A 19,523-nucleotide genomic window follows, 5' to 3' on the forward strand; every position below is an offset into this window, starting at 1 on the left:
CAGCACAGGAAGCCATTTGCTGCCGTTCATTCTCTTGGAGTGTGAAAAACAACTTCCATAAAGCTAGATTATCCATCACAGTAACCACACAGCCTCCATTATATCTGACTAACTCGAGATATGTTTCTCCAAATCCGTGCTGCACTATATTAAGCTCTGCTTACGGTCTGTCATCTGACAACGCCAGGAAGAAGTCAAAGTCCCTGGTAGGAAATAATCCCTTATAAAAACGCCCCGTTACAAACTCTGTCACATCTATGTCTTTTGAATTCTTAAAAATGAAATACAAGTAAATATTGGGGGGAAAAATACGAACACTAAGCAGTGAAAAATGACTGCAGGAAGTGTGGACAGGTGCATGGGCTAAAATCCCAGATCAGGAAAAAATGCAGTCACATAGGACCAATGCCAAGTTTTGCATCTCAGGGTTACTGAGCAGCTCCCTTTTTTAATTACAGCTGAGTCTCAGAAACACACCTGGTCCTGTCCAATAAGCTCTAGCTGGTAAACATCTCCAGTTCACTACAGCTTTGGTCTCATTTTTACAGGTTATCAGGTTTTCTGTTCTTTAACGTTTTCCTTGTATTTAGCTTTTACTGTAACTGTGTTAGGTATTGGCACCTTTTTTGTGGGGTTATTTGCAAGTACTTTCAACATTTAAAAAGTACTATGTGAATAAAATCCCTGACACACCAAACTCATTGTCAGCTGTTGTCAATGTCGAGCTATTGGTGAGTGTCTGTCACCTTGGTGTTTGCGGTGTGTCCAGCACCATTGGCACTAGTCGGCCCTTGTTGCCTTTTTTTTGTTTGTTTGTTTTTTCTGTTTGGCAGATTCAGCATGTTGATTCGGTGTTGGACCCATTGGAGCCCAATGGGGAGAGAAATCACTGTGATTGGCAGTTTTGCTCAGTGCACGTGAAGAGAAACTAAGCCAGGAAAGCTAACAGCTAAAGTCAAGACGTTGTGGTATCGAAACAAACATTAGGTAAAATAGTGTTTTAGCCATTGAACTCTTTAGCAGGCACTGTTTGTAACTGTTTGTGTAGTTGTTCGCTAGGGCCTGGTAAATATAATTTGTTCTTTCAAGAGGGGCTGTGTTGTTAATGTGCTAACTGGCTAACTAGCATCTTGAATTCATCGTGTCTGTCTTCTTGTTTCCCTTTTTGAACTACTGACTACAGACTACCACTGCCTGCTGGTATGAAGAATTATTTCCTTTCACGCAGGCGCAGACTGTACATACAAGTTGGCTGTAGTCTTTATGGTGTGTTTAAGTGCAGTTTTTTGGCCGAGACACAGGCGACACGAGGTGACGCAACAGGCGGCCTACGTCACCACTAGTTCTTGGATGTCGGTTTGGTGTGTCCGAGCTTTTATTGTTGTTAATTATAGATTGTGTGCCATGAAACTGCCTGATTGCTTCAACAGAGACACTGGGAGTTTCAGTATTGTCAGAGAGAGATTGTCTTTGGTGTCATGAATGTATCACAGAAATACAGATAACTGACTCAAACTGCTGAGTTACAATGAGACTGACCAAGTAAGTGAACGTACTGAGAAAATACGACCTATCTTCAACTGAACTGTTTATAAAAATAGTTATAAAACACAATCTTGAGTGTAAAAGCACAGGAACCTGGTGTGGAATGAACCCCTCTGGCCTTTTTTGTTTTTACTGTGCAAGGGAAACATTAATCAGACTAGGTGAACAGAAGGATGGACAGATGGCAGTGGGTAAAATACAGAAGTGCCCTTTCTACCAATTAAATTAACTTAGAGCAAACATTCAATGTGAAATGTCTTCTTTGCCGTCGCTGATCTCAGGCACCGGGATGACTCACTAACCACTAAAACCTACTGCATGGAAGCTAATTTAAGCTCAGCACTATTGCACAAACCAAAGAAAACTTACTCTACACTATTTATTATTTAATTAAAAACCTGGCCTAAATTGACATGCAGAAACTCTTAACTAATGGTATTAAAAGTGGGGGTGTTACGAAATGTGTCTAGAAATTCCATAGAAAAGTGATTTACAGCAGTGATGACGTACTACATTTACAAATGTGACGACCATGGATATGGCTTTGACAAGTTGAAAAGGCCTTAACTTGTTTGGATGAAACGGCTGTCAAAAAAATGATGTGGTGTTCAATTCCAAAGATTAAGACTTTGCAAGATGGCAGGCACTTTTAGCAGCTTCTCCACTGCTAAAAGTTGAGAGAGAATGGCTAGTATGTGCAGAAAACCACATGGATTCACAAAAAGCTGGGTCATAACTTCACAAGCAGTCATACAAGTAGTGCTTCATTTTACAGACTCTTAATTTCCTAATTATTTTCCTCATATTTTCCTGAGGTGTTTACAGAAAAGAACTACAAAATAATTAAGAAACTACAGGCCTGTAAAATAAAGTATTACCATCCTATAAAATAAACTACTAACACGGAACAATTCAGGCCTTGTCCACACAGACACGTGTATTTTTGTAAACAGGGTTTTTCCCTCCTTCATTCTCAAAAAAAAAAAAAGCCAAACAATTAAGGCGGCGTCAAGAGCATGCCAAACCAACAGGCGACAATATAAACGTAACCCTAAAGCCACACAAAGAAGAAGCAAATGAAGAAGATGACAATGAAGAAGAAGGCAACAAAAAACATGACAACAATGAAGAAGACGACAAAGAGAAGGACGACAATGAGGAAGAAGACAACAAAAACGATGACAACAAAGAATCTCTGTCCAAATTAAAACGCAAAACAAAATGGAGGCGCTGTCAAGAGCATGCCAAAACCAACAGACGGTGATATAACCATAACTGTAAAGCCACGCAAAGAAGAAAATGAATAAGATGATGAAGGAGACCACAACAACGAAGAAGCAGAAGACAATAACAAACAAGACAACAAAAAAGACCAAGAGGACAACAAAGGAGAAAATGACAAAGAGGAAGACGACAACTAAGATTACATCAAAGAAGATGACAACAAAGAGGATGAGGAAGAAGACACAAACAACAAAGAAGACAATGAAGAAGACGACGACAGCAAAGAAAAAGACAAAGAAGACAACAACGAGGATAATCGGGAAGAACACAAAGAATATAACGACAACAAAGAAGACGACGACAACAAAGAAGACAATGAAGAAGACAAAGAAAACGAAGAAGATGAAACTGCGAAGTAGCAAAAGACAAAGAAGAAAACAATTAAGACAATCAGGAAGAAGACAACAAAAAAACACAAAGAAAAAGATATTTCAGGAAGGCCATCCTGAGCAGTGTCCTCCTAGTCCTACTATTTGATCACCCCCGCCATTGAATGAAATACCGCTTCATCTGTGACACCTCACAAAGGCAAAAGCTTACCCTGCTATCTCAAGCCAAAAATTCCCTCCGTTTCCTGTCTACTCGATGACAACGAAAATAACGATTCTGAAAATCTTCACCCTGGACGGAGTTTTGCAAAAGATCAGGTTTCAGACAGTTTGTGTGTGGACACATAGGAAAAGCTACATTTTCAAATATACTGGTGCTGATGTGGACAAGGCCATGAAGCCTCAAAAGGCTGCTGATCATTAAGGAAAAAATCAAAATGTTGAAAGAGAATTTCATCTCGGCAAATGCTTTTAACACTGTGTGGCCATGACTTCATTCAACCTCAGACACAATAAAATAAACAAATGCCGATCACAACACTGGCACTGACTCTGGCACATCCTCACATGCACATTTATACTTGGTACCTAACAATGAAATGAGATAGTAGCTATGACACTAATAAAAATGGGTGCTCGTGTTATAAAATAGCAGCATGTTAAGTTCCCAAATGAACATTTCTATGTTCAGTTTGGCCTGTCTCACCTGAAAGAGACGATGTTTTGAAGCTAACTAAAACAAAAAAATGGAAAAACTGAAATTGACTTGCTTCCACAAGCTTCAATTTTAGCTCACAAACAAAGGTCTGTTTAAATAAAAGTCAGTGAATGCCTCACGAGGACCTTTCTTCAAAATGTCAGTTCAGAGTAAATGGAAATCATGCCAACGCTCCCTAGGAAAAAAAAAAATCCTTCCCTTCTTGCCTTTTTCTGGCAGACTCTCAGGTCTTTTAAAGACTAAGTGACACACAAAAGGTATGAATTGTAAAGCAGTGCTGCCTGTTCAATCCCACAGCCTCTTTCATGGCAACAGGTGAATGGCTTACTGATGGCCTAAAGAGTTGGCGTCACCTTTTTGGAAAAGGAGTCATTCGTTAAAATAAACCTCACATACAAATCGACACACCTGCTCCCACGCGCTGCTGATATGTCTAGAAAATGGTGCAAATGCAAAACACAAACACGTTTAAAACAAAATATAGTAAAAAAATGGCATTCGTTACCCAAAGTTTCTTCCAGTACGTTTGTGGTGGCCGTGCTGATTCACAGGAGAGAAAGTGGCACGCTCCCTCACCTGTGTGTTCCAGTTTTCATCGCGTTCATTGATGACTAGTCTTTGCAGCCTTTTCAAAAATAAAATGGACACTTGAGACGCTCCTCAGAACACTTACTGTTTCTCTGTGAGCTTTCTCTTTTGGCCAGTCCTTGATAGAGGACTACACCAACATGAGCTTGTCGTACAGAGGCGACCAAAGCTGATTGGATCACTTGGTAGTTGCCTACACCTTAAAATGTTTTCCTGCCAAACTATTTTTGGTGTTTGTCACGGCAGAAATACGCGGGGCACGGATGCGACGTGTCACGTAGGCGGAGCACAGTGGGGTTTCTTACCTGCTACAGAGACTCCATTTTTGTGGCGTGTGGTTGCTGCCAGCTTTACTGAGTTTTGCCAAGTGATAATGCAGTTGGTTATGGAGGGTCTGGAAAGCGTAGGCTAAATCAACTGGTGCTGAAAAAATGAACTGGATCGTTTTCACTACAGGATGAATTGATTCGACTTATTTGAATGTGAAATGTAAAAACACCCACAAGGTTGCCCTGCTGGGTCGCACTGCCTCAGATACAATGAGGTATGATCATTTTTAAACAGATTGTTTACACAGTTCTGTGTAGTTTTTACCTGTTGGAGGGCCGTGGAGTCGTGCATTGGGAAAAAAAAAAAGACATGCCATGTAAGAATTAAGATGAGCAGCACGTGGTCAGTGTAGCAGCTTCAGTTGATTATAACAGACGCACTTTGCTGCAGCAGACGTGTCACCCTGCGTCCATGCCCCATGTATTTCATCCATTAAAATTTTGTTGGGATAAAACCTTCTTCTCCTCTGTGCCGCCTGAGAGCACCCTTTCAACTTAAAACATAAGAGACTAGCACCAACATGTGCACCTAACTGTGGCTTTACTGTGTCACGTTATACCATGACATGGTATGTGTATGTACAAGCTCCTAAATCTCAAGCGTTTACTGAGATCTTCTGTGTATAGAATGTAAATATAATACATGATATGCACAATATCATATAAGTTTACAGATGAGGAAAATCCTTCCAGTCCTATAGGTATCCTATAATGATTTTGGTACAAAAATGACACCGTTTTCATCTCGCTTGTTGTCTGTGTCATTGCAGACGACACACTTAAGTGACAGAAAAGTCTCAGTGCTCCAGTCTGTCCTCTGGTGATGGGGGAATCCTACAGAACTCTTTTTACAGCCTAATCAAAAAGAAACGGAGGCTAAGAGCTAGATTTGAGGAGTTCGCCGTCTATTCCTCTGCCTCCTGGCTTTGAGGGAAAGGCAGAGAGACGGCGTGCTCTTGAGCCAGCGCAGCCAGCTCCTTGAGGAACTCACAGAAGATAACGGAACAGTAGACGGCGTTTTTCACTCGCAGCGCCTCAGCTTGCTTCTCCAGGCCAGAGGCCCCTCCGCCTCCACCGCCCCTGAACAGAGCGCTGTGCAGTGATTGGCCGCCGTCTCGTACGTGTGCAAGGGCCAGCTGAGCAGCGTGTCGAGCCCGGGTTGGGCTGTTGGTGTGGCGAAGGATCAGGTCTCCGAGAGATGGCTTACGACTCTTCACTGGAAAAAGAAAATGTCAAGTTTACAGGTCAGCACAGTGCTAACAAGAATTATTCTGAACTCAGGGTCAATTAAGTAGATCTTTCCAGGGTTTAAAAACTTGGCTGACAGTTCTGTTAAAATAAAAAAAAAGGGCAACTGAGTGGACCTTGAATTTGAGTTTTAAATAATTTGTTACATGAATATTTTCCAGTGGAAATAAAGAGAGCGAATTATCAAGTCAAATTTTGAGGAGATACTTTGCCAATATCTTAACAATATGGGTAATGTGTGTAAATTAACTATTTTACACTTCCCACCATCTTGCCAGCGCCCAGATCTCCCTGCTCATCTTTCAGCTCACATATTTTCGATGGCTATCGGGCTGTTGCTCAAACTACAGATTGTACTTCTGCAATTTCATATGCATGCCACTGCAGAAGCAGATCAAGAAAGAGAGACCTGTCTCTGTCTCTCAAACTCAGACCAAACTCCGATCAAATTGTGAAAACTAGCAGTGCTGATCAAATATAAACCGAGATTCTGTGACTGTGTTGCCTATTTCTCACATAAAATGTCTTCAGAAAAATACATTTCAGCTTCCTGTTTAACTGTAATTTTATATCATATTGTTTCCTGCTTGAAACAGACAGTCTCGCATTACGTCACCTGCCAGCGGGCGTGTTTATTGGTCTGGTGTGTCATAGTGCATTCTGGTTGTTGTCAATTTTCTACCTCTTGAGCAAAAGCGATTGCCACAAGCCTTACTCTCTGTTTTCTCTGGTTATAAAGCACCAATTTCAAAAGTATTTCCGTCTTTCTGCTCCATAGACGACCTAGATTTCTGACGAGACCATCTTTCAACCAGTGAAATACTTGTTTGACTAGCTCTCCTCCTGTGTCCATGCTCACCTAATGAATCAGAGCGCCGCAGGGTAGGAACTGCCGCAGGCAAGTCTGACCAGTCCACTTTGCCTCGGGCCACCAGGTACTGCTGAGCTTTCTTCAGCATGGCAGGGAAGTCTTCATGAGAGGCTGCAAATGCCTCAATGCGGTTCTTCACAGAACCTAGAACCTGAGGTGACCCGGAGGGTGGAAAGCTTCATTAATCTTCAAAGGCAGCTTGTATTTGTCGATTACTTGATCAGAAAAAGAGGGAAGTGCTGTTACTTCGTAATGCCTAACACAGTATTAGTCATTCATTTACAGTATTTTAGAATGTGGACAGAAATGGAGTATGAAAAAGAAACTATGCAAATGCGCTGTGGGCCTGAAGCTTTTGGAACAGAAGCTATCACAGAAGTGAGGTGGGCTGGAAGTGGACAACTATGCCTACAGACAGGAGACGAAAAACTGTCACCACTTCAAGTAGAAATATGGAGACTGTCTTCTCAAGTATGTGCTGAGCTGCTGGATCAGATATATAATTCACTTCAGTTCAGGAGAGAGCATGGAGAGCATTCCTGGGTCAATATATGACAAGTTTCGTATGGTGCAGTGTACCTGGATCAGTGACTTGATGCTGGGCTGGAAGACCATGTTGGTGTTGAGCAGGAAGGAGCGTAGGAGCGGCTGAGGATAGCAGGCCAGCTGGGCCACGATGCCCGTGAGCAGGATGTTGACGTACAGCGAGTTTTGGAGCATGTTCTCCAGCTTGGCAAACAGAACCACCATGAACGGACCTGCACAGAGAAAGACTGACGGATCATCGGATGTAAAGATGCAACATACAACTGAAGCTCAGCTGCATGCGAATGAACCAGGGATGAAATCAGAGGTGTCTTTGACAGCTTTTTTTAAATAAGAGATGTGGCGTAGAGGCTGATAAGCTGTGAAAAAATAGGCAGCAGGGTGCTTTAACAGCTTGTAGAGGTTAGATGGGGACAGTAAACCTGCCACTGATGCGAGAATAAACTAACTAATCTATTCCCTATGAACTGAATACTGATTTATTGAAAAACTGTGCACATACAGAAATGTTATCACAAAGAAGAGCAACTGTTCAGTCTTGGTGTCAGTACTGCTGCTAGAGATGTTATTCAGGTGCTTTTGAGGCATGAAGCTGGTACTCAGGAGGACTACCTTTTTATAAGTGTAAGCAGCTTAAGCAGTGGGGTGATAAAATCTGCCGGTGGCACCACACTCACCACGACTTATTTAAGAGGTCAACGTGTGTGCTGAGAGTTGCCAAGATAAGCAGGTAACCCAAGGCAAGCAACACTATCGTCAGCAGCTGTTGTTACTTACAACAAGGGCTGCTCAATATATTGTTTTTTATTGACATCGCAATGTCAAGTTGCGTGATAAACACATTGCGAGAGACAGCAATATTGCACTCAGGCATTATTTGAGTCAGCTGAAAGAGAGTATAGGTAGTAAACTGCCCGACTCAGAATTATGTGAATTGAAACAGATGTTGTCGTTTACTATGCATACAACATTTTTTAAACCTTTATAGTGTTTTAAAGTTTGAATGCGGCTCAGCAGGACATTCAATGTGACAGTGGCATTCATGTAGTATAGTGAACAAGCTAACTATGGATTGGAAACGCACAACATTTCTTGCCGAAATTAGATATCAAACAAAAGTCAGAGACTGTGGCTGTAGTTGCAGTAAGCTGTATGAGAAAAGATAATGTTATGTCAAAGCCTTATGGTGCAAAGTTGCTCCTCCCCTGTGCCACTGCATCACGTCTGCAGCTGTCTGTACCAAGGAGTAGTGGGAAAATTAAGAGTTCCCACTCCACAGCAAAATCTGGGGACCAAAACATCCCCAGAAGTACACTAAACAGCACACAGACTAGTGGAGAAAAAAAAAAAGAAAGGTGACTTGAGGGGTCTCCGACTGACAATTCAAATCTTTCAAGGGGCAGCCCTAGTTTAAAATGATACTATCAAGTTTTTGGTGCCTTTTATTATCCCACCTGAGACTAACCTCCACACCACCTGGTCTGTCATCTGCACCAGCCCCTCACCATCACCCACTGCACAGCGCCACCCTCATGCGCTTAAAGGTTTTTAAGTTGTTTATTATTACTGTTATACCTTCAAGAAAATACAACCAATACAGCCATCGCACTTTTTAAACTGCCCCTCTGCAAATAACTGTCTAGCAACAGTGTGAGTCTCACCTGTGTATGGCTGACAGGCGGGCTGATTCAGTGGTCTGGCAGGACTGCAGAGGCCCACCACAGGCCCGTCTCCCTTTGCGTCACCTGTCTGCTTCATCTCCAGGGCCGAGGACAGCTGCTGTTCCTCGTCCTGCCGCTCAGAGGACATGGACTCTCTGGCGGTGTCCTCCTGCTGGCAGGCTGTTCTGCTGCGCTCCTTCACCCGGTCCTCCAGCTCCCTCAGCTCCTGTGTGAAGGCCTCGATGCTGATGCCCTGACCGTTGGTGTCTCCGGGGAGCTGTGGCTCTCCTGGCGCCTGCTCAAGTAGCTCCTGGATGAGACTCTCTACAGATTGTTGCGTCTGATTGGCTTCTGGAAGATCTGAGGATGCACTGTGTGGGTTTGAGGTGTCGCTGGTCAGCAGTTTGGTGTCAGACGTTGGCTGGGTGACAGGGCTCTGAGAGGAGATCTGGTTAGAGCAAAGTGATTTTGCATCACTTATTTCACTGTTGCTAAAAATGGACTGTGGGAGAGCGCTGCAGCTTTGGGAGGGACAGGTGACAAGGGATCCATTTTGATTTGCATTTTCATCCAAATACTGCTGCTCCCCCAAGTCTCTCTTTACTTTCTTTACCTCCAGCCCTCTGTCTTGATTGTCTGAGCACCCGTCCCCCTGCCCCATTGTTCCATTGTACATGGCCTGGTAGCTAACAGTGATGGCAGAGGTGGGATTGTGAGGAGCTGGGGACGAGGCGGGGTGGGATGTTGATAAAGGTGTGGCTGAAGAAGAGGAGGAGGGGACGAGATGAGGTACAGGCTTTGGCAGGAGCTCCTCTCTCTGCAGGCTTCGTTTCTTGGAGCGTGGCGTGAGGCTGATGCAGTTGTTTTTGCCGATCGTAACATCCCACTCTCCGCTGTCCCGCTCCGAGCTGCTCCACTCGGATCGTGCCGCAGCCACGATGGCCGCCCTCTGCTGGCCTGGAGGGGTGTTACTGCTTCCTCCCTGCTGGAAAGAGAAGTGCTCAGGGAACATGGCCATGGAAGGGTTGGAGGTAGGGGGAGGTGGGGGTGGAGGGGCCGCGTTTGGGGAGGGGTTTTCTCCATCATAGGGCGCCGACCAGTCGCGGCAGGCCCAGGAGCAAAGCTCGATGCCCCGCCGGGCGTCTTTGAGGTACTCCAGGTAACCCGAATCCCAGTCCAGACACTCTGTGCTAGTCTGCTGCTGGTGCATCGGGCTGTCAGGGGACAGAGGGTGGGAGCCGGAAGGACCCGACTGCAGTGGCTCCATACTGGTGGGGGTAGAGGGACCCCCTCCTCCTGATCCGCTGCTCTGTTGGCGCATGAAGAAGGCTAAGCGGGATGGGGTGCTGGGTCTGGGTGGGGCTGGAGACTCTGTACTGGGACTATTCAGTACTGCAGGATGACAAAATACAGTCGCAAACACTGATTAATTCACATGCTGTCATGATTTACTGGCTTTAGATGGTTAAAAAACATAACTATAAAAAACTGGAGCCCAGCAGGTGTCCTGAGGGGAAAAGTGCACTTAAATTGATATTTTTGCTCTTGAATTATTAATTTCTGCCACCCAACAGATTAAGAAGTGTTCACATATCCAAACTGCACGTAATGATTACAAACAGACTGAATTGTTTACTTGATTTGTTGCTCACCTTTACCCCAGAATGCACCATCCTCGTCCCGCTCAGCAGAGGACGCTGCGTTCAGTCGGCAGCACTCTGGGATCAGAGATAGGAACTTGTCTGCCGACTTTCCGTACAGGTCAGTCTCCCTGATGGCACGACGCTGACTCAGCATTACATGGGTACAGGGCAGTAGATACCTGGGAGCAAACACACACACACACACAATTTAAAAATTCAGTCATTTTAAATCCCGCAATGTTGACTATTCTATCATGCTGTGACGCTTGGCAGTTACAATCATACTGGTTATAAAGTACCAAGAAATACAAAGTTGTCGGCAGCAGAACGAGTTGTTTCAGTCCTGGAGACAAAAAGGCAAAGCTGGCCTTGGAAGTTCACAAAATGCTTAAAAAATATAAAAATGTGAGCACAGCAGGTTCCCTATCTGTGACTGGTGGCAGAGGAAAACAAAACTATCTCCTTGTATGATTTTTCCAACAATCTGAAAGGACACACTGGTGTGTTGCTTAGCCAATATGTTAATGGTGTTCACAGAAAAATAAAATCGCTCATTCAAAGAACCCAATTAGTTAATCTGAAAACAGATGAAGGACAGAAATATAAGACAAACAGTGTCTTTGTGACACACAAACTAACCTTCAGTTAACCTGAATAGTGTGTTTGTGAGTATGGAGGAAAATATTTACTACTCAATTAATATTTTGCATTTTAGACAAGCCTATTAAAAATATAACACTTTGGAGGACATGCTGAGATGTGCAGACAAACCTGAGAATGAGCTGCAGCATGACGTCTTCACAGTTCAGAGACAGAAGAGTCCTGAAGAGACTCAGTGATACCATGCAGAGCTGCAACACACACACAGATTCGGAAACTAGTTAGAAAACTGTGATCTGGAGAGACGGTATACATGAAAGCCAATTTGCACAAGATAAAGTCAAGAAGATGGATTTTTTTTAAAAATTAAATAACCAGCAGTGTATTACACCAATTATACATAACTTAAGGGTAAAGTTTCATCAAAACTGCCTCAGATGCAGGTGTGTTGGAAAATATCAGTCAAGTCTTTGAACAGAACACTCTTGTAGGACCGAAACATTAGTGTTACTAATAAATTGTGAAGCTGAACAAGAGCTGGTGCAAGCCTTAAAATATTATCAGCGAGTAAACTTTGACCTTAGTTTGACCTAAGGTGACCCTAAAGTAGGATTCCTACAGCTTAAGACCTCTTAATGCCACTTGAAATGAAATTTAAGACCAATTTTACTATAAACAAAAATACTTGGGGGTTAGGGACAATTTTGCCCAATTATTTATTTTGCTATAAAACATGACCTTTTCCATTCATTCATAAAATCCCTCTTCATATGTCTTCATGTTTTTAAGACTTCTGAAAAATTGATTTAAGAAATGAAGGCCTTATTTTTAGATTGAACTCAATGCCTTTTAAGGCGCTTTACACATGCCACATTTTTTGCACCCTAAAATTCAGTGTTTTCAATGTGGACGCGCAGCAGGAATGCTCAAACGTCAGAGTGACGCCTGCAGCCTGAGAAACAAAGTACAACTTTTGGAATGCAACAGCACGCACCACATGTCATCAGATGAGGAACAACTAAGACTTATTAAGGATCCGCGGGAACCCTGTAAGTTGTGTTCTAACTAGGCTACGTTTGAACTTGTGTATAGTTGGTGCAAAGTAGTACTCAGCCTTATTTTTGTCATTTTTCCACAATCTACTACCCTGGAAATCCAGAGTTCTCGCGAGAGCAAAATTTGAATTTGCTCAGCGAGTCACTCCGGCAATCAGTAATGATGCTCATTACCTATGCCGTCGGAGCCGAGCTGCACCAATCACATCAGTGTATCTGATATAGGCGGACCAGAGGCGAGCTAAACAGATGACGACAGTGGACGAAGTCCAGAATCAGTCAGTAAACATTGCAAGATGGCTACGGATGAACACCAGTTGTTTGAAACGGCTTTAGCCGCTACAATGAACGAGTTAGACTTGGTTTTTTCTCTAAAAGAGGAAGAGAAGACGGCGCTCGAGTCTTTTTTTGCTGTTTTGCCGACCGGATACGGCAAGAGTCTAATCCACCAGTTAGCTCCGCTGGTAGTTTTGCTGTTTTGCCGACCGGATACGGCAAGAGTCTAATCCACCAGTTAGCTCCGCTGGTAGCTAAGCGTATACATCACCCCGTGTATTGTTCTGATTGGTCGTAGTGTTATCCAGTTGCGTGCAGTGATATTTACAAATGCATGCTTGGTGCCGCCCCTCAAGTTGGGCCATTTTCATTACTCATGGCCAGACCCTAAATCTTTCTAGATTTGGGTCTGGATTTCCAGGCTAACAATCTACCAAAAATGTGACAAATTAAATTTTTCCTCTCATTCTCCAGGTGTGTTCCTGTATTAAAACAGTGCCAAACAATCTTCCAGGACGTGGCAATCCTGTGCTCGGTAGCTTTGTCATATTAAAATGTTACCATGTGAGTGAGTGACGGCCAAATTTACAAAAATAAGACTGAAATTGTAAAAAACAACAACACAGCTTTCCTTTAAAACTGAAATCCTATTTTCTGTTTTGTTTCCATTGTTGCCCTCAACAGCAGTAAGGGTTGTCTCTCAGCAACTGAAATTTAAGATTATTTACACTCATTTCACAATTGATTGTTTTCCGAACCACAAACAACACAACACAATACATCAACCGATAGATGCAGCAGACTTAATGACATTTACTCTTCTTGTTTGTTCTGGAAAAAACAGATACTTGTGTATTCTGCCGGATTCACTTTCAATCAATTTTTGTTCTCAGCCCACGCACCGCCCACACAACCGAGTTCATACAATGGCCTTGAGGCTCTATCACACGTACACACATATATTTTATACCCTTGAATTGCTGCTGATGCGTGTGAGCAGCGTGTCCAGGATGGTGTCGTTGTCGTGGCGATGCAGCAGGATGAAGCGCAGGAAGGTTTTAAGGAGGGATGTCTCCGACACACTGCGCAGGAAAAGGTCCAGGTAGGCGGTGCTGGCAATCATCTCGTCCACCGACGACTACAAACACACACATGGAAATATATATCAAAACTGCAAAAGAGGACAGTGAGACAACTGTCCTGTGAATAAGAAGTCTAAGATTAAAAACAGGCAATGAGATCATTTCTTCAAATATTGTGAGACCCTTTTTTTTTTGTTGCTTTGACTCACTCTGACTCATCTGTGGAAGAAAGTCCCGCAAACAAGTTCACACAATTGTTCTTTTGCTTATTCACTTCAGACACAATAAAAATGTCTTCCAGTAAGTGAAGAGGAGCCAAAAACAAGTGGTCAGTTTCCATCTGTGCGGTCCAACAATCATGCTTTTCTTTGAGGGTAAGTTTACCCAAATTACTAAAAACTTTCTTTTACAACTTTCCCAGATATCCTTAAAGGAATCTGGCCTTGCCAAAGCTTTGAGTTTGTGGTGCTCAAAGCTTTGTGAAAACGAACTGTGGAAACTTTGCAAACTGGGCCCTGTTGTTCAGAAGTATTCTGATGGATTTAACGGCTTGGATAAAACCTCTAAAATGGGTTGTTCAAAACAAACAACAAAGGATTCTGAAATCAGATTAGATCAAAAAATTCAGTTTTGGGTTTGATCTGTATCAAACCATCAGTATGTGGTGTCCAAAACTTTTTCAATAGGATTGAGACTCCTTTGATCCAAAAAAAGGAAATCAGGATTATCCTGATCCCAACAGAAAGCTGGATTCGGGGATGATATCAGGACCAAAATACACCTTTTAAATTGGTCAAATATAAAAGATTTTGTCACACAAATTACAATGAAACAGTCAAATACAGTTTCAAACAACTACATCTTCCATGCTGTTCTCTGTCTCTTTAATTAAAAACATTTAAAGTGACCCCATCTTGTATTCTGCCTGTTGTTGTTCACACAGCTAGGAGCCTACATTGTGACTTGTAGTCCCATTTAGACCACTGCTTATCTGGATTTGGTATCTTGAGAAGTTTGTATCTGGATCAGGGTGATCCAATCCAATATTGCTTTGAAAAACTGGCACCAAACTAAGATGGACAAGCTGATCCTGAATAGTAAAATGTGAGATTCTCAAATCTGGATCACTCTGATTCAGATTCAGTTTTTCTTTAAACAACTGGGCTCAGGTGATTCGGACAGTCTGTGATTATCAGAAATAATGCTAATCTTCTATCCCCTTCCTACCTTATGCAGTGCGGGGCCCATGACGGGTACGAGGAAGCCGTTGTGGAGGTAGTCCAAGAGCTGGCAGCGGACCAGGGGATGAGCGACCTGCACCACAGCGTTGCAGAACTCCAGCGAGTTCATGAACAGCACAAGCGACGACACGCCCATCCAGTCCTCCCGACGCAGGGCATGCCAGTCATCTCCCCGAACCTCAATCTTCCTGGGCAGCGAGGAGTAGAGGGCACTGAGGCCTGTCGCCAACACCTGAGAGGAGACAGAGAGGCTTCAGGTAAGACAGCTGCGGGTCAGAAGGTGACTGAGGTGCTGGACAGCCCTCAGGCACAAATGTGTCTCTCTGTATCCTTATAGCACCGTGTCTTTTTTGCAGGTTCTCACAGACAAGTTAGTTGATTTTTTTTTTAAACAGGACTCAGGGCTCATGTGTACAGTCGTGCTCATACAATTTGAGCTGTGGGACTCAAGCAATTCGTACTTTTCAACACTCTCAGTGCAAGGACTAACAACTAACACTGCGATGTGAAAAGAGGACACTGACGCACTGAGCGCACAGACAGACAAGAACAACACAGCGCTACAGCAGCACTTAAAAGTTCCCCTCCCAGCCCTGAATTTAACTGCTGGGAGCTGACTCAGGGATCATCAATGTACTACTGTTCAAATAACACAAAACCAATGTCTTTTTCAACACCTTCATGCTCTCTTGCCAATATAATATTTTAATAGAAAATAATGGCAGTTTTTTTCAATAACTTGCCAATATTTGTCAAAATTATAATAAAACAATTTACTAAATTAGTCTCATGTAGCACACCTTTCTTTTTAGATTATTAATGTGTAGGTTATTTATTTTATATTAATATTTTGAAATAAAATAAAGGCATTTTTTTAAAAAAAACATCCATGTAATGTGTCCCAGTGACTCAAATTTAATATCAAAATGTTTCACTACACAGGACACCCCTTGTCATATGGGATTTTAGTGATTCTTCTTTTTTATATAAATATATTAAATATTATATTAATTGAAAAAAAAAAAGTCCTGATTTTTTTTCAATTACTAAAAAAATTTGGTGCATGAAATTAAAAACAACAACAGTATTTTAAGCCCTGTGGGGGATAAAAATAACTGATTACAAACGAGAGCTGAAACAGAAGGACAATTACTGATGAGCAGACTGACGGAAAATTAATTGGCACCCATTTGATAACTGACGAATCGCTTCAATCAATTTTCAACTAAAATATTTTTGGTTTCGGACTGTGTGTCTGACGAAGAAAGTTATTTTAAGATTTCATTTTGGGCTTTGAGAACACACACCACAGCATTTATCACTTCATCGAGAAAATAATCATCTTAGTAAATCACAGATCTGTAATAAATCCTTCAGTCTGCAAACAGAACAATAACTCCTGTTATAATCCCAGAGATGGCGTGTTTATACTGTACACAACACTTGGCAGTGTTCTCTTGTATCTTGGCTGAAACACATCATATTTCCATAACAGCACTAATGACCCTTCGGATATGTACAACAGCTCACCTACCTATTGCTGTGTTGAGAGGGGAGCTTGATAAGCAAAATTAATTCACTGTATGTAAAGGCATTTAGGAAAAGCCCTCATGTAACTTGGTGTTTTGACAACAGCTGATACATTTGCCTGTTACGAAATATATTGGAGAAACCTCAATCCTTTTGTCTGACTCAGCAAGTGCAAACAATTCATTGATCAAAATGAATCAAAAGGAGCCACGCACTGAGGTTGTAGGATGTGTTTGTAACAGTACCACTTACAGTACCACACAGTAAAGGGCTGATACAGCTGTCACAGAATCTGTCGCTACATCCAAAAATGTCAAACAAAGCTGACTAGGATGTGTGAGCGTGCACAGACAGAAAATAGTGAGACTGAGCGGAGAGGAGCATTTGGTCCTTGATGCCACCTCCACTGGTACTTCTAGCCTGTAAGTAGGTCAGACTGAAGCTGCTGGAAGGAGGGCATGCACAGAGTAGCTGAGGCAGCTCTTTAACAGCAGAGTGAACAGGCAGAGGAAAAGATAAGAACACTGACCACAGCATTAAAATATGATACACATCACGCAACACTGTTGACGCCCATAAAGCAGTCTTGAAGTTGAAATGCAGCTCAGTTGCTGTCACTTGGGACCAGATTTCTAGTCTGTTGATATTCAGAATGATGGTCCTGGTGTTCAAATTAAATCCAGGAAGTCAGTCCACTCTAATTAAGCAGACATTTATAAGTGCAATCAGCAAATATGGCTCTTTATTAACACCTAGTGGCAGCTGGAAGAAACTACAATAACACAGGAAGACAGCTTCTTGTTCTTCCTCCTCACAATCCTCATTTCATGTTCTAAATAACCATGATTCATTTAAAATGTGATCACAAATTGATAAAGGATAATTTATGTTTTCTTCTACATTGTTGAAGTCGAGTTTCAGTTAATTTGTTGATTAGACATCCTGGTAGTTTAGTGGTTTACACAAAGCAACAGCAGCATTGAGGAGTGTGTGTGTGTGACACGGAGGATTTATCGATTTATCCGTTACCGCTGGGTGAGCTGGGTATTTTATTTTAAGAGGACCAGAGGAAGCCATTGTAGTCCAGATAAAGCTGATAGGATGTAGATAAGGACCAATGGTCTGTCAGAGTGCAGAGTCACGTCCTTCCCCTTCCACCATCACACACCATCACCGATGCATCAGAATTACACATTCACACACAACTCTTTCTAAAAGCTGTGTCAAAAGGCAAGCCATGATCCCACATTATAAGTGGTCCTCAACTCTCCCATCATTCAAGAGTACTGTAGGTCATATTCATGTGTATATAATACTGATGGGCCTCTTCTCTTAGAGCTGAAGCTGACTATAAATAACAGAGTTCAGTTTGATATCATTGCATGGGAATGTGAACTACGGTTGGGTCAGCTAAGAGTGGAATAAAAAGGCTTTAGACTGTGTACATATAACATAGAAGAAAATTAAAAACTACATGTTTCTACATTTTCAAGTGTTTCTCCTTAAACGGAACTCGGTGAAATTTTTTACTTAGTGGATAAACTTGATATTCATAAACCATCAAACCCACATGATCGGATCGCTGCCCTACTTTTGGGATTATTAACAATTGAACAAGATCATTAATGAAGGCTTGAATATGAATAGAGACTTTTTTACCTCACTGGCTGTCTAAAGGGTTTGGGTTAAAGTTAGATTTGAAGGTTCAGCTATCAACAGTATGCCAAAACAGTGACACCCAAACCAGGTGGGAAATAAGATTGCAGTAATAAATGACAAGTTGTGCCGTTTGTCTTAAAAAAGAAAAATAGACAACAACCTTGAACCTCATCACTGTGGCCATGGTAAAGTAGAATCATCCTTAAACTTAACTTCCAAGTTCAGAAAATGACTGAATATACTCTACACTATAGTTACAGCCTGATATCACAGACAATATCTTAAACCCAGCACAAGGCGGGCTGCTAACTGTTATTGCTAGTTTCAGACTGACGCAGTTGTCCTTTTCACAGCCAGCGCCCATGTTGTGTAAGCAGTAAATGTACTTGCACCCATCTGTTTGCCCACGGGTGTGTAGGTCTTAAAATGAGGTGTGGTCAGGCACATTGTTGGTGTGTTGCTATTCTGACACAGCAGAAAGTGACTGCACTATTGACCAACAGAGATCTGGTCAGTATGACACGGTATTTTCCTGCTATTAAAAGGGCTCATTATTTAGATAGTAAGATGCGCCTACAAAGGCAGGTTCACAAACTCTGCTTGTTATACATTCAGGGACAAGCAGATGGGTTGCAGTTGGGCGAAACAGTACATCATTATTGAGGATGAATGACATTCTCTAAATTGTGAACATAGCAGAGAGCAGAGAAGAGCTGCTGTACGACTCCCAATTACAAGAGATGCTATTCGCATTTACACTTAAGGAGCTGCATACCTCTATTGATTATTTAGAAGCTGGAGGTTTAGTTCTGTTTCCTCTGTCAAATATACAACTACAGTTTTTAGTTTTGCTGCCTAAATGTCCCAAGATATTTTGCTGTAGTGACATAACTGCTCCTACTGTATTACTCTACGTAGAAAACTGTATGATTTTCCAATTTGCTGAATCCACAATGTAAATAGCAATGCGCCAGGATAACACTCACAAAACCAACCAATGATTAATTGAGGGACCCTTGTGCCTTAATTTGCACCCAGATTCTGAACCATTTAGCTGGCAAAATGGAGTTGGACACTCCCTAAATGCGCTTGTGCCATGCACTTTAGATCATGAGCTACAGATCCCATATGTCAACAATCAGACCCAGAAAACCAACAGATGTGAGTTAGAGTGATAAAAATCCCCCCAAAAACCTTAACACATAACAAAATGTAAGAAACCTTAGGACAGGAAGAAAACCTGCATAAGCACATGAGACAGACGCAGGTCCAAATTCAGTACCATCTGTAACCACATCCTCTACCAAAACCCCCCTCA

The 19,523-nt window shown here is 42.3% G+C and overlaps 1 protein-coding gene across 3 annotated transcripts in view; it reads right to left on the reverse strand.

Moving 5' to 3' along the window:
• Window positions 1–343: 343 nt before the first annotated feature.
• Window positions 344–19,523, reverse strand: part of fhip1b (FHF complex subunit HOOK interacting protein 1B) — a 32,834-nt gene continuing 13,654 nt past the window's right edge. Inside the window, exons 5-12 of one of the 3 annotated variants that reach the window (XM_050048091.1) lie at window positions 15,003–15,248; window positions 13,664–13,831; window positions 11,534–11,613; window positions 10,772–10,941; window positions 9,120–10,511; window positions 7,492–7,670; window positions 6,901–7,063; window positions 344–6,009 (exon numbers count right to left, since the gene is read on the reverse strand). In XM_050048091.1, coding sequence (XP_049904048.1) covers window positions 5,699–6,009; window positions 6,901–7,063; window positions 7,492–7,670; window positions 9,120–10,511; window positions 10,772–10,941; window positions 11,534–11,613; window positions 13,664–13,831; window positions 15,003–15,248 — 2,709 coding nt within the window. In that variant the 3' untranslated portion in view covers window positions 344–5,698. Of the gene's footprint in view, window positions 6,010–6,900; window positions 7,128–7,491; window positions 7,671–9,119; window positions 10,512–10,771; window positions 10,942–11,533; window positions 11,614–13,663; window positions 13,832–15,002; window positions 15,249–19,523 lie in introns of those variants that run through there. The other 2 variants (XM_050048093.1, XM_050048092.1) reach the window with 2 other exon arrangements.

Source organism: Epinephelus moara, chromosome 7 (genome assembly GCF_006386435.1).
Source record: "Epinephelus moara isolate mb chromosome 7, YSFRI_EMoa_1.0, whole genome shotgun sequence".
Classification (NCBI taxonomy): Eukaryota; Metazoa; Chordata; class Actinopteri; order Perciformes; family Serranidae; genus Epinephelus; species Epinephelus moara.